The 13,099-nt window shown below is 46.9% G+C and overlaps 1 protein-coding gene across 3 annotated transcripts in view; it reads left to right on the top strand.

Annotated features, from left to right (window-relative positions):
• The first annotated feature begins 11,566 nt into the window (after positions 1-11,566).
• The window catches only part of ETF1 (eukaryotic translation termination factor 1), a 35,239-nt gene continuing 33,706 nt past the window's right edge, over positions 11,567-13,099 (top strand). The window contains exons 1-2 of one of the 3 annotated variants that reach the window (XM_031011263.3): positions 11,567-11,709; positions 11,870-11,973. In XM_031011263.3, coding sequence (XP_030867123.1) covers positions 11,888-11,973 — 86 coding nt within the window. In that variant the 5' untranslated portion in view covers positions 11,567-11,709; positions 11,870-11,887. Of the gene's footprint in view, positions 11,710-11,869; positions 12,173-13,099 lie in introns of those variants that run through there. The other 2 variants (XM_031011264.3, XM_063705910.1) reach the window with 2 other exon arrangements.

Raw genomic sequence — 13,099 nt, 5'->3', positions numbered from 1 at the left:
TGTGCTGACAACCTGAGCAGAAAGGCAACTACATCTTTATTCAATGTTAAGATTTCCCAAAAGTCTCCCAGCACATTTCCCTTATGTTTCATGGACTAATGTCATATGCCATGTTCAAAAGAGTCTGTTATCAAGATGGGCTTAGAATATCAGACACAATGGCTCCTTTTATAATGTTTTGTAATATGTAGAAATGAGATTACTGTATTTCCAAAAATCAGTATAAGAAATCAATTTAATTTGCAAGTATGAAGGAAGTGATTTAGACAACATTTTTGGAAGATTCCGTGCTTGTTAACACCCATGTAAAAGATTCTTGGGATTTGTGAAAAATTCTAGGCTCAGGTTTCCAACCACATGAACACTCAATGGGAACATTGTAGGATTATGAAGGATTGTTATATGGTGTGTTGGAAAATAACTTTTAGCATTTTTGGTTGGCCCTTGCCCACTGCCTCTACTGTCTCCTAAAGATAACTTTAAAAGCCCTCCAGGATTTCCAAAGTACTCCAGTTGAGAACTACTGGCTTAACGCTAGTCAAGATTCATCCTTGGGATCAGAGAGAGGAGCCAAATGCCCAAGCAAAATATATATTTGAGTTCTATTAGGAGGGAGAAGTTGCTTGGGTATGGGTGGACACAGTAGTTCAGTCACCTATCAGTAAAGCTAATAGTAGCATAAATAGCAAGAAGGTATATGGAAATTCCCTAAATAGAGCCAGTAGGATATATATCTAGAATAAGATTTACTGTAAGAAAGATACTGGCTCACACAATTATGGAACCTAGGTCCCACCCACAATCCACTGCTGGGAAAGCTGTTGGGGTAAAATTTCAGTGACCAGGAACACAGTGGTGTCCTAGTCCGAGGTTAGAAGAATATGGATGTCTTAGCTCTGGCAGTTCTATATAGGCCCTTAACTGATTAGATGATGTCCACTCACATCAAAGCAGAGCAATCTCCAATTCAATACTAATCTCTTATGGAGAGAGACAAATGTTTAACCCGTTAAATGGCATCAATGGCTAAATTGGCACATAAAATTAACTATCACAAAAGGCAAAAAGAAATGATTGGTTTTATTCTTTAGTAGAGCCTCCCTTTTGTGATTGTAAGTACTTGCTTAGGTCCCAAGAAGAACTTACGGTATCCCTCTTACACCAACTTACTGTTTTTGGTTTTTTGTGTTTTGTTTTTTTGGTTTTTGTTTTGAGATGGAGTCTTGCTCTGTTGCCCAGGCTGGATTGCAGTGGTGTGATCTCAGCTCACTGCAACCTCAACCTCTGCCTCCTGGGTTCTAGCAATTCTCCCACCTCAGCCTCTTGAGTAGCTGGGACTACAGGTGCGCACCACCACACCCAGCTAAATTTTTTTTTTTTTTTTCAGACAGTCTTCCTGTCGCCCAGGCTGGAGTGCAGTGGTGCGATCTCAGCTCACTGCAACCTCCACCTCCCAGGTTCAAGCCGATTCTCCTGCCTCAGCCTCCCTAGTAGCTGGAATTACAGGCACCCTGCCACCACACCCAGCTAATTTTGGATTTTTAGTAGAGATGGGATTTCACCACGTTGTCCAGGCTGGTCTTGAACTTCTGACCTCAAGTGATCCACTCCCCTCGGCCTCCCAAAGTGCTGGGATTACAGGCTTGAGTCACCGTGCCCGGTCTAATTTTTGTATTTTCAGGAGAGACGGGGTTTTGCCATGTTGGCTAGGCTGGTCTGAAGCTCCTGACCTCAGGTGATCCATCGCACCCAGCCTCCTTTTTTTATGTTGTTTTTTGAGACAGGGTCTTGCTGTCACCCAGGCTATAGGGCAGTGGTGCATTCATAGCTCACTGCAACCTCGAACTCCTGGGCTCAAGCAGTCCTCCTGCCTTAGCCTCCCAAGTAGTTAGGACTACAGGTGCACACCACCACACCTGGCTCACCTCTCGAGCTCAAGTGATCCTCTCACCTCAGCCTATGGAGTGGCTGGGACCACAGGTGCACGCTACCGTGCCAGGCTTTTTTTTTTTTTTTTTTGGAGAGTGGGGGGAGAGACAGGATCTCACACTCCTCGCCTCAAGCAATCTTCCCACCTCAGCCTCCCAAAGTGGTGAGATGACAAGCATGAGACACGGTGCCCAGCCTGATTATTTGTGTTGAGTGAGGTATACATTATCAGTAGAAATACTACATACATGTATACATAATGTGTCAATTCTCAGGGAAATCAAGACATTCCATTTCTTTGATCCACATAACATTTACAGTAGTGACTACAAGCAAGATGGAGCAGCAGAAATAAAAGCAAGTTCTTACAAACTGCATGAGAAGATTGGGTATGAAGAAACAATTCAAATTTTGGAAGTAACCAATATTCAAGAGACCCTTCACCATTTCAGATACATTTGCAACTCTATTCTCCAGTCATAAGGCCAGGTTTTTTTGTTTTGTTTTTGTTTTGAGACAGAGTCTCACTCTGTCACCCAGGCTGGAGTGCAGTGGCATGATCTCAGCTCACTGCAGCCTCCACCTCCCGGATTCAAGCGATTTTCCTGCCTCAGCCTCCTGAGTAGCTGGGTTTACAGGTGCATGCCACCACACCCGGCTAAGTTTTGAATTTTTAGTTGAGACGGGGTTTCACCATGTTGGTCAGGCTGGTCTCGAACTCCTGACCTCGTGATCAGCCGCCTTGGCCTCCTAAGTGCTGGGATTACAGGCATGAGCCACTGTGCCCGGCTCATAAGGCCACTTTGTAAGGGCTTTGTCTTCTCCCTTTCCCCACCTCTAGTATCAGAATACAAAATGAGTGAAAGCCCTGGGAACAGATAAAGGAGCTATAGGGCGACCTACAGCACTCTGAACAGCATGCAGGAGCTGTGCTTTAGCAATTACAGAATTGCTGAAACAGGCATTTGAGTAGATAAACAATTGAATATCAGCAATTTCCTACAGTTAAATCTATTAGAAGGAGCCATTTCTGCTACAGCAGGTCAGGTAATCTGTCTTGACACTAAAGACCGCAGCTGAACATCAAACCAGCCTTTAAGGTAGGCATCAGCCCTGCAATCAAGAATGGGAAAGTAAAATGTTCCACCAAACTCACGGGCTCTTAAACAGATTGTTGAAGCCCCTGACTGAGAAAGTGAAGATTAGGGTCAAAGGTGATGGGGTTGTGGGGTGGGGAGTCCATAAGGGACTGAGTATAAAGTGCAAGATTGTGAGTATTGATTATTTTTAGGAAAATGGTCCATCGCTTTCACTGGTTCCTTGGAGTCTGTCCCAAAGAGGGTTAACCATTATATGGGAAATTTACTAGCTTAAATGGCTTCAAGTCGTACCATACCAGTCACCCCTTTGCCATTTGCCATCCCCTCAATCCTGTGCATTTATTTAGCATCCTTGGTCTACCATCCACCTCCTTGGTATACCTTCCCCACTCAGCTCACACAGATCATTTCACTCAAATTCTTACGCTTTTTTTTTTTTTTTCTTTTTGAGCTGGAGTCTCACTTTGTTGCCCAGGCTGAAATGCAGTGGCACGATCTCGGCTCACTGCATCCTCCGCCTCCCAGGTTCAAGCGATTCTCCTGCCTCAGCCTCCCAAGTAGCTGGGACTGCAGGCACACGCTGCCAAGCCCGGCAAATTTTTTGTATTTTTAGTAGAGATGGGGTTTTACTGTGTTGCCCAGGCTGGTGTCGAACTCCTGAGCTCAGGCGATCCACACGTCTGGGTCTCCCAAAGTGCTGGGATTACAGGCATGAGCCACCACACCCTTCCCTACGCTCTTATTTTTTACTTACTTAATGTTCCATTTAGCAACTTCATCTTTTTGTTCTTTGTTCTTTTTTGAGATGGAGTCTTGCTCTGTCACCCAGACTGGAGTGCAGTGGCACAATCTCAGCTCACTGCAACCTCTGCCTCCTGGGTTCAAGCGATTCTCCTGCCTCAGCCTCCTATTAGCTGGGGTTACAGGCATGTACCACCACGCCCGGTTAACTGTATTTTTAGTAGAGACAGGGTTTTGCCATGTTGGCCAGGCTGGTCTCAAACTCTTGAGCTCAAGTCATCCCTCCACCTCAGCCTCCCACCGTGCCTGGCCTTCATCTCTTTTATTACATTTTTCCCTACCTTCTGGATTATTTTGAAGCAAATTCTAGAATTCATAATTTGACTCAAAGTATATACTTTTGTTTTTTTTTTGAGACAGAGTCTCGCTCTGTTGCCCAGGCTGGAATGCAGTGGCACAATCTCAGCTCACTGCAAGCTCCACCTCCCGGGTTCACGCCATTCTCCTCCCTCAGCCTCCCGAGTAGCTGTGACTACAAGCGCCCGCCACCATGCCCGGCTAATTTTTTTTATTTTTTTATTTTTTTTGTATTTTTTAGTAGAGATGGGTTTCATCGTGTTAGCCAGAATGGTCTCAATCTCCTGACCTCATGATCCGCCCGCCTCGGCCTCCCAAAGTGCTGGGATTACAGGCGTGAGCTACCACGCCCGGCCGAAAGTATATACTTCTAAAAGGATTATACTACAAAACATATCATTGTTGGCCAGGCTCTGTGGCTCACGCCTGTAATCCCAGCACTTTGGGAGGCCAAGGTGGGTGGATCACAAGGTCAGGAGATCGAGACCATCCTGGCTAACACGGTGAAACCCCGTCTCTACTAAAAATACAAAAAATTAGCCAGGCATGGTGGCGGGCACCTGTAGTCCCAGCTGCTCGGGAGGCTGAGGCAGGAGAATGGCGTGAACCCAGAAGGCGGAGCTTGCAGTGAGTTGAGATCGTGCCACTGCACTCCAGCCTGGGCAAGAGTACGAGACTCCGTCTCAAACAAAACAAAAAATAATAATAATAATTATACATATATATATAATTTTCACACCTTTTAACATCTTTATAGCAAACAAGAATATGCTTTTCCCAATAGTCTCATAACTTTAAAGTTGATCTGAGTCAGGAACCAAGGGTCACACCCACATAGTTTGACATGTCCAAGTTCCTTTCAATTTAGGCTTCCCTGCCTTTTTTCCCCTTTGCAATTTATTTTAGAAACTGGACCACTGGTCCCGTAGCGTCTCCTACATTCTAGATTTTACTAATTGCTTCCCTGTGATGTAATTTAATGTATTCCTTCGTCCCATTTAATCCAATTCAAGTTCAGTTTTTTTGACATAGGATCTCACTCTGTTCCCCAGGCTGGAGTGGGTGGTGCTATCATAGCTCACTGTAACCTCAAACTCCTGAGCTCAAGCAATCCTCCTGCCTCACCCTCCCAAGCAGCTAGGACTACAGGTGCTCGCCACCACACACACAGCTAATTTAAAATGATTTTTGTAGAAATGGCACTCTTGCTAAGTATATTGTTCGGGCTGGTCTCAAACTCCTTGAGCCAAGTGATCTTCCCACCTTGGCCTCCCAAAGCACTGGGATTACAAGCATGAGCCTTTCGCCCAGCCTGTTTCATTTTTCTACAACAGGTGATGTGTATTTCCATCAGAATTTAAAATACTATATGAATTCCAAACATAATTTCGGTTGGCTCTTTTGTCATGTTAGTAGCCACTGATGATCATTACCTAGATCTCTAATTTCATTAAAGGTATATTATTTTACTTCTGTCTTTTCATTTTTATTGGAATATCTCTATAGTGAGCAAATTCCCCTTTTAACAAGTACCAAGTTACACTGCAATGTACCTATATACAAGGGAAGACCAGTTAAATGTTCAGCTCTTTTCCTTAATTTACTAGTTTTCAGAATTAATTCCATAATCAAAAGTGGGGAAATTAGGTTTCTTGGGTGTCATCGTGAACTCATGGATTTCGACTTTTTATGTTTCACTTCATTGCAACCTTTCTTAGTGATACTCAAATTGTTCTAACCTTGGCCTGAGAGCCTCTTCCTGTTGGCCCTTAAGTCGTTTTGACAAAACCCCAGTAGTCCATGTTACTTTCTTTGCTTACTGATATAACAAGATGTTCCAGGCTCACCTTGTTCATTTCTGCTTCAGTCCAAGAAACAACTATTTATTTTATCTGTTATCTTACTTGTTTAACATCCCTATGTCTCCCCTGCACCCCCACAAAAGACCATAAATATAAGGACTGAATTACATCTAAAAATTTTCAGCACTTGTCCCAGTGCTGGACCAAAAAAGTGGCATGCAATAAATATTTATGGAATTGAACTAAAAGATTAACATTTGTCTAGCTATTCTACAAGTGTCTCTATTGAGTCAAACAAGGCACCACTGGCAACTGGCAACATTAAGCACTTGCCTCTTCAGGTGGGCCAAGGGCAGGATTCAGGCTCTCCCTATAAATACTCTCTTATATGCTAGAGGTAGACCCCAGCTAATAAGCTCTCCCTAGAACAGGTATTCTGTCACACACACACACACACACACACACACACCTTTTTTTATACTGAGAGAATGAGAAAAACATTAAGTTTTAGTTCTCCGTGGGCCTTATTTTCTTAAAGGAGGAAATCATTACACAGTAAAGCATTAATGGCCAGTATGTGCTTAATTTAACAAGACTACAAATTCATGTAGAGATGTCTGATCCTCTAGAGAGGAAACTGTCATTCCTTAGCTGCAGTCCCCTCTTCAACTGAAGAATTACATTTCACCACTAGGTGTCCACAGGGGAACAAAGGATACCTTACACTTGCCCATTCCAAGTCCCTTTCACACACACTGCACTCCATAAACAACTTGTCCTAGGTCAATTTATAAAAACCTTAAATCTTATTTTATGTTGTACTACTACAGCTTAGGTCTTTATTTACTTTAACTTATAAGATATCCTGGCCGGACGCAGTGGCTCACACCTGTAATCCCAGCACTTTGGGAGGCCGAGGCAGGTGGATCACAAGGTCAGGAGTTCAAGACCAGCCTGGCCAATATGGTGAAACCCCGTCTCTATTAAAAATACAAAAATTAGCCGGGCATGGTGGTGCACACCTGTAGTCCTAGCGATTCAGGAGGCTGAGGCAGGTGAATCACTTCCTTGAACCCGGGAGGCGGAGGTTGCAGTAAACTGAGATTGCGCCACTGACTCTAGCCTGGGTGACAGAGCGAGACTACGTATCAAAAGAAAAAAAAGAGAGAGAGAAAACTTTCCTCTAACAACCACACTGACTTCCAGAAGAGTCAAAGGCAGCCCTTTAGCAAATCTTACCACAACCATCCCTTCCCTGCCTTCATCTTGGCTACTCTTTTTTTTTTTCCTGAACTCCAGTGATCCTCCTGAGTAGCTAGGGACTACTACTAGGGACGACTTAGGTGTGCACCACCATGCCCAGCTAAATTTTTTTTTAATTTGTAGTATAGATGAGGTCTCACTAGGTTGCTCAGGCTGTACTCCAACTCCTGAGTTCAAGCAATCCTCCTGCTTCGGCCTCCCAGGGTCCTAGGATTACAGGCATCAGTCACTGTGTGTGGTCTATCTTCGTTACTCTTAAACTTATCTTCACATTAGTGACAAATAACCTCATTCTGTAGCTTTTTTTTTTTTTGAGAAAGGGTCTTGCTCTGTCACCCAGGCTGGAGTGCAGTGATCACAGCTCACTGTAACCTCAAACTCCTGGGTTCCAGTGATCTTCCTGCCTCAGCCTCCTCAGTAGCTGGGACTAGGGGCACATGCTGCTGTGCCTGGCTGATTTTTTTTTTCTTGTTTTTGTAGAGACCAGTTCTCTCTAAGCACAAAGACTTATTTGTGCTTTCAACATCAAAACTTATAACAGGCCTGTAATCCCAACACTTTGGGAGGCTGAGGCAGGTGGGTCACGTGGGGTCAGGAGTTCGAGATCAGCCTGGGCAACATGGTGAAACCCCCATCTCTACTAAAAATACAAAAATTAGCCAGGCATCATGGCCCGCGCCTGTGGTCCCAGCTACTAGGGAGGCGGAGGCAGGTGGGTCACGTGGGGTCAGGAGTTCGAGATCAGCCTAGGCAACATGGTGAAACCCCCATCTCTACTAAAAATACAAAAATTAGCCAGGCATCATGGCCCACGCCTGTGGTCCCAGCTACTAGGGAGGCTGAGGTGGAAGGATTGCTTAAGTCCTGGGGTCGAGGTTGCAGTGAGTTATTATCGTACCACTGTACTCCAGCCTGGGCAACAGTGAGACCCTGCCTCAAAAAAAAAAAAAAAAAATGAAACAAAAACTTACTCGCCTACTCCCACCTAATTAGGTAGGAACATCACCTATATCCCAATATTTAACTTTGTTACATGATGTTTGAGCTGAGGAGGAAGTTCTGAGATCATAAAGAACAATTCCTTTATTTTTCAGAGAATCTGTGTGCCTAGAGAGGTTATATATTTTGTTCTCACCATTTAGCAGTTTGAAAAATCTGTATCACTTTTATATCACAGAACATTCCTCAACAACGAATCGTCATGGTCCCATTTAAAAAGCCTTGATGCAGGCACTACCATCCGTGCTTCATACATCCCAAACCTCTTCACGTAGATAGTTATCCCAGCCTTTGCCTCTAATGCATTGATTTCTAATTCTAAATGCAGAGATGGTGAATTTGCAGCAACTAGGCAAGGAGCTTTTGGGGCTACCTGGGCCTGCAATTGTCTAAGAAATAAGTTTTAAGAATTCAGAGGCTGACAAACAGCAATCCTACTTGGGATGTTGTCATGCTTACTTCAGCCTGAATCACACAGAAGAAAGCCTTCAAGCATGGACCTGAAGCAATGCTGTAAACACAAACATCAAAACGAAGAGGAGGCCAGGTGTGGTGGCTCACGCGTGTAATCCCAGCACTCTGGGAAGCGGAGGCAGGTGGATCACCTGAGGTCAGGAATTCAAGATCAGCCTGGCCAACATGGTGAAACCCTGTCTCTGCTAAAAAAAAAAAAAAAAAAAATACAAAATACAAAAACTGGCCCAGCATGGTGGTTCACGCCTGTAATCCCAGCACTTTGGGAGGCCAAGGCAGGCAGATCACGAGGTCAGGAGATCAAGACCATCCTGGCTAACACGGTGAAACCCCGACTCTAATAAAAATACAAAAAATTAGCTGGGCATGGTGGCACCCGCCTGTAGTCCCAGCTACTCAGGAGGCTGCCGCAGGAGAATCGCTTGAACCCGGGATGTGGAGGTTGCAGTGAGCCAAGATCGTGCCACTGCACTCCAACCTGGGCGACAGAGGGAGACTCCGTCTTTAAAAAAAAAAAAAAAGAAAAAAAAAGAATAGGAAGGGCAGAGTAGGGCAATCTAATATAGAAAGGAGGAACCAGGGCAAGAGGAATGAAGGAAAACCTTGGACACAGTTGATTCCTAGTCAGTAAGCAGTGTTTATGACTAAGAAGACCCCTCCGTTCACTACTAAACACAGTGAATGACACACACACAGCAGGAGTACAATATTATATAACAAATGAACATATGCCAAAAACTACAAAATGGAACCCAAAGAAGAGGTTCCAACCTGAGATTCATTTCCTGGGGGACAGAAGTATGACCGTGTCCCCACCCTATGAAAATATAGGTAATGGGGTCACTGTATAATACACTGGACTCCAAAAATGGAGTCGGGAAGCCATAAACTAGCTGTGGACTCTGAGCAGATCCCTTTCACTTTTCTTTGCCTCAGTTTCCCCATGTATGAAATGGAGGTCATACCCCCATCTTCAAAGTGTGGACACATTTTATAACACATGCAAAAAGTATTCAAAAACCATACAAATGAAAGCGCATGACTGACATCCCTACTTACATGTCTCATAAGCAATCTCAAACTTAACATGCCCAAGATGAAATTCTCAATCATCCCCCAACACCTACTCCTCACCTTTCCCACCTCAGTAAATGTCACCACTTCAGTACTCTGAGAACCATTCTTAGTTTTCCTCAACCAATCCGTCATCCAGTCCTATTCACCTTTTTTTTTTTTCCTCGAGACAAGGTCTCGCTCTGTCACCCAGGCTGGAGTGTAGTGGTGTGATCTCAGCTCACTGCAGCCTCGAATTCCTGGGCTCAAGGGTTCCTCCCACCTCAGCCTCCCAAGCAGCTGGGACTACAGGCGCGGGCCACCACACCAGGCTAATATTTTGTAATTTTGTAGAGACGGAATCTTGCCATGTTGCCCAGGCTGCTCGCAAACTCCTGGGCTCAAGCGATCCTCCCCTTTGGCCTCCCAAAGTGCTGGGATTACAGCCGTGGGCCACTGCACCAGGCCCTTCATTCACTTCTATCTGCACTGTCACCACCCTAATGTAAGCGAAAATCATCTCTCACATGATAATGAAGCAGCCAAAATGGTCTCTGGGCTTCTCCTGTGCTCTCTCCAGTCCAAACCAGGGCTCTAAATCCTTTAAACTACCCACTGTTCTTGAAAGAAACCAAACTTCTGAATCTGGCTTAAAAGACCCTACATGACCTCTTCCCCTGCTGCTCCCTCAAACCACTCTCCCCGTCTCTGACCTTGTGCCAGCACACTGGCGTTTCTGTAGTTCTCAACTGTATTCTGATTCCTCCTGACAAACTCTTAATCATCCTTTGGGTCTCATTTCAGAGCTGGGTCCCCGCCATACACTCTCAGAGCACCCTGAAGTACTTAAGCATTTGTGTAATTATTTTATTATAAAAAGTATAAAATCACAAACTTAAAAACCCAATCGACTATAAGCTCCATAAGAGTAAGTACTGTCATCTGTTTGGTTCACCTCTGTATCTCCAGGAAAACAGGGTCCAGCACACGGTCTGGGCTCAATATTTGAACCCAGACGAGGTGAGGGGGGGACAAAGTAGCCACCTAAAAATCCTAACTCAAAAAGATAAAGTTCTAACCGTATGTGGATGCCCATTTTGTTTCAACTCTCTCCACCTCCATTCTCAACGGCTCAGGCCAAACCATACATGGGATCAGATACCTCAGGTCTCCAAGCTCAGGCAGCCCCCGCTGTCTTCCACCCCATAAAGTTCTAAGTCCAAAGTGAGCCCGTCCTAGCTCTGGGGCGAGAGAAAACAAGCCTCTTTCGCCCCTGCAGGTGAGGGTCCCGGACCGCCCGGAGGCAGGCTCCTCATCCAGACCTACTGGCCAGGACTCCTCCACACTATTCCGTGCAGCCATGACGCACGTAGACCGCAGCACTTCGTCAGCGAAGAAGCCGCTGAGCGCGAGGCGCTTCTTCGCGGCTTCTCAAGCACCGTTCAAACCGCGCGTCGGGCCCAAGTGCCTAGCTTCGAGTCGCAAAGCCTCAGATGTCCACCCTATTCAAGGAGAAGGGACTGAAAAGACGACAACCCCGGTCCTCTCTCTTTAAGAACCACCCCCATTCGAACCTGACAGGGGCTCTCAGTAAACTCGCGAGAGCCACCGGCTTCCGCCCGCTTCCTCCTCTCGCCTTGCCGGGCCGGAAGAAAGGTGGCACCTCCCACCCCCCAGCCTTACCTCACAAGGAGGCGCGGACCCAGCTGCGGCCAATCGGCGGGCTCATTGTAGGCTGCGGGGCAGAGAGCCAATGAGAAGTCGCGGTGGACGCAGAGCTTCTCCTCACTCGCACCGGCCCCCTCCCTTCCGCCTGCCGCCTTCCACTCCGCCCCTGGCGGAGGAAGTGATGTCACAGGCCCCATGTGAGCGGATTGCAACACATGCAGCTGCCTGGAGAGAGGGAGCCGGTGTCCTACGTCAGAGCCGCCGCCGCCGCGGAGCCGCCGCCGGGGAGGAGCAGCCGCTGCCGCCCAGGACTGGGCCCTTAGGTAAGGCACGGGGAGGGAAAGGCTGGTGACCTTTGTGGCGAGCTGCGCCGGACGGGAGGAGAGGGCCTCTGGGGGATGGCGAGGAAGGGGGCCGCTCTGCCCCAGCGGCGGCGCTAACTCTGTGGTCTTGGTGTCTCCGGGCCCCGCCGGGCCGCTCTAGGGAGGAGGAGGCGAGAAGATGGCGGACGACCCCAGTGCTGCCGATAGGAACGTGGAGATCTGGAAGATCAAGAAGCTCATTAAGAGCTTGGAGGCGGCCCGCGGGTGAGCGCCGCGTCCGGCACCCTCCGTGCTCTCTTGGTTCCCGGACCCCTCAGGATGGACGCCCCCGCGCCGCATGGCCGGATGAGGAGAACCAGGCACTAGCCAACTCCCGCCTTCTGGATCTCTGGGTAGTAGCCCCTGACCCAGGGGCGAGGGTCGGCGCGGTTGGCCCGAGAATGGGTCCTTTCCCCGCATGGGGGTAAGGGGCCCGCGCTCCCCGGTTTAGATCACTCGGCCCCCCTCGTGGTAGGCCACCGCTACTTTTGCACCTCTCCCGGGCCCTTAAGTCCAGGTCCTCCCTCTTCGGGCTTCAGGTGCTGCCACCTGACTCGGGTGCTATTGTGGCAAAGTGTTCGGCCTTCCTTTCCCAAGGCCCTTTCCTGATTTCCTCTTCTCCCTTCGTTTCTCAGCCGGGCCTGATTAAAATGGCCTCTCCCTTCTGGGCTTCTGAGACCCGGGTGGGTGAAGTTTGGATGGGACGGGAAGCAGAGGTGGCCAGGGACAGCTTCTTTCTGATTCCTGATTTCTCTGGGTCTTCCACCTGTCCCAAGATGACTTCTCCCAAGTCCTCTAATTACCGCGGAGCTTCCTGGTTTTAGCTGTTCCAGGACCCACCTATAAACTGAAAATGCCAACGTACGCGCGATATGAGGGGTGCTGGGTAGGTTTTGGTTAATGAATCTGCATGTGTATGTCCAGGAGAAATACGGATTAGGGGGCCGTTTGATAGGAATCATAACTACAGAGTCCCTGCTGGCATTTCTCTGAAACTTGTGAGGATATCGCTGTAGAGAGGTGCCTGATGTGCTTGATGCTTGTTGAGTGAGATTCAGAATTGAATTAAATGGGCTTTGAGTCTTGTACATTTTGATAAGAAACTGTAGGTGTGTCCATTGGGGGGAGAGTAGGCTAGATTAAAATTAGCTGTGTGTGTGTGTTTTCTTTTTTTTTAATGTTGTTCGTTTGAGGAAGGTGTGCCAGGGGTATTCCTGTTTCCTTTATTACTTTATTTTGTTCCTTTCCCAGTCATAGAAACTTTTTACTTACAGGAAGTGCCCCCCCCCCCCAAAAAAAGTGTTTGGAACATTATTACATACTTGTATGTCTGAGCATTCTTAGAATAGTA

The sequence above is a fragment of the Gorilla gorilla genome, chromosome 4 (assembly GCF_029281585.2).
Source record: "Gorilla gorilla gorilla isolate KB3781 chromosome 4, NHGRI_mGorGor1-v2.1_pri, whole genome shotgun sequence".
Taxonomy (NCBI): domain Eukaryota; kingdom Metazoa; phylum Chordata; class Mammalia; order Primates; family Hominidae; genus Gorilla; species Gorilla gorilla.
Note: the sequence above shows the minus strand (reverse complement) of the source record. Positions and strands in the feature narration are given on the sequence as shown.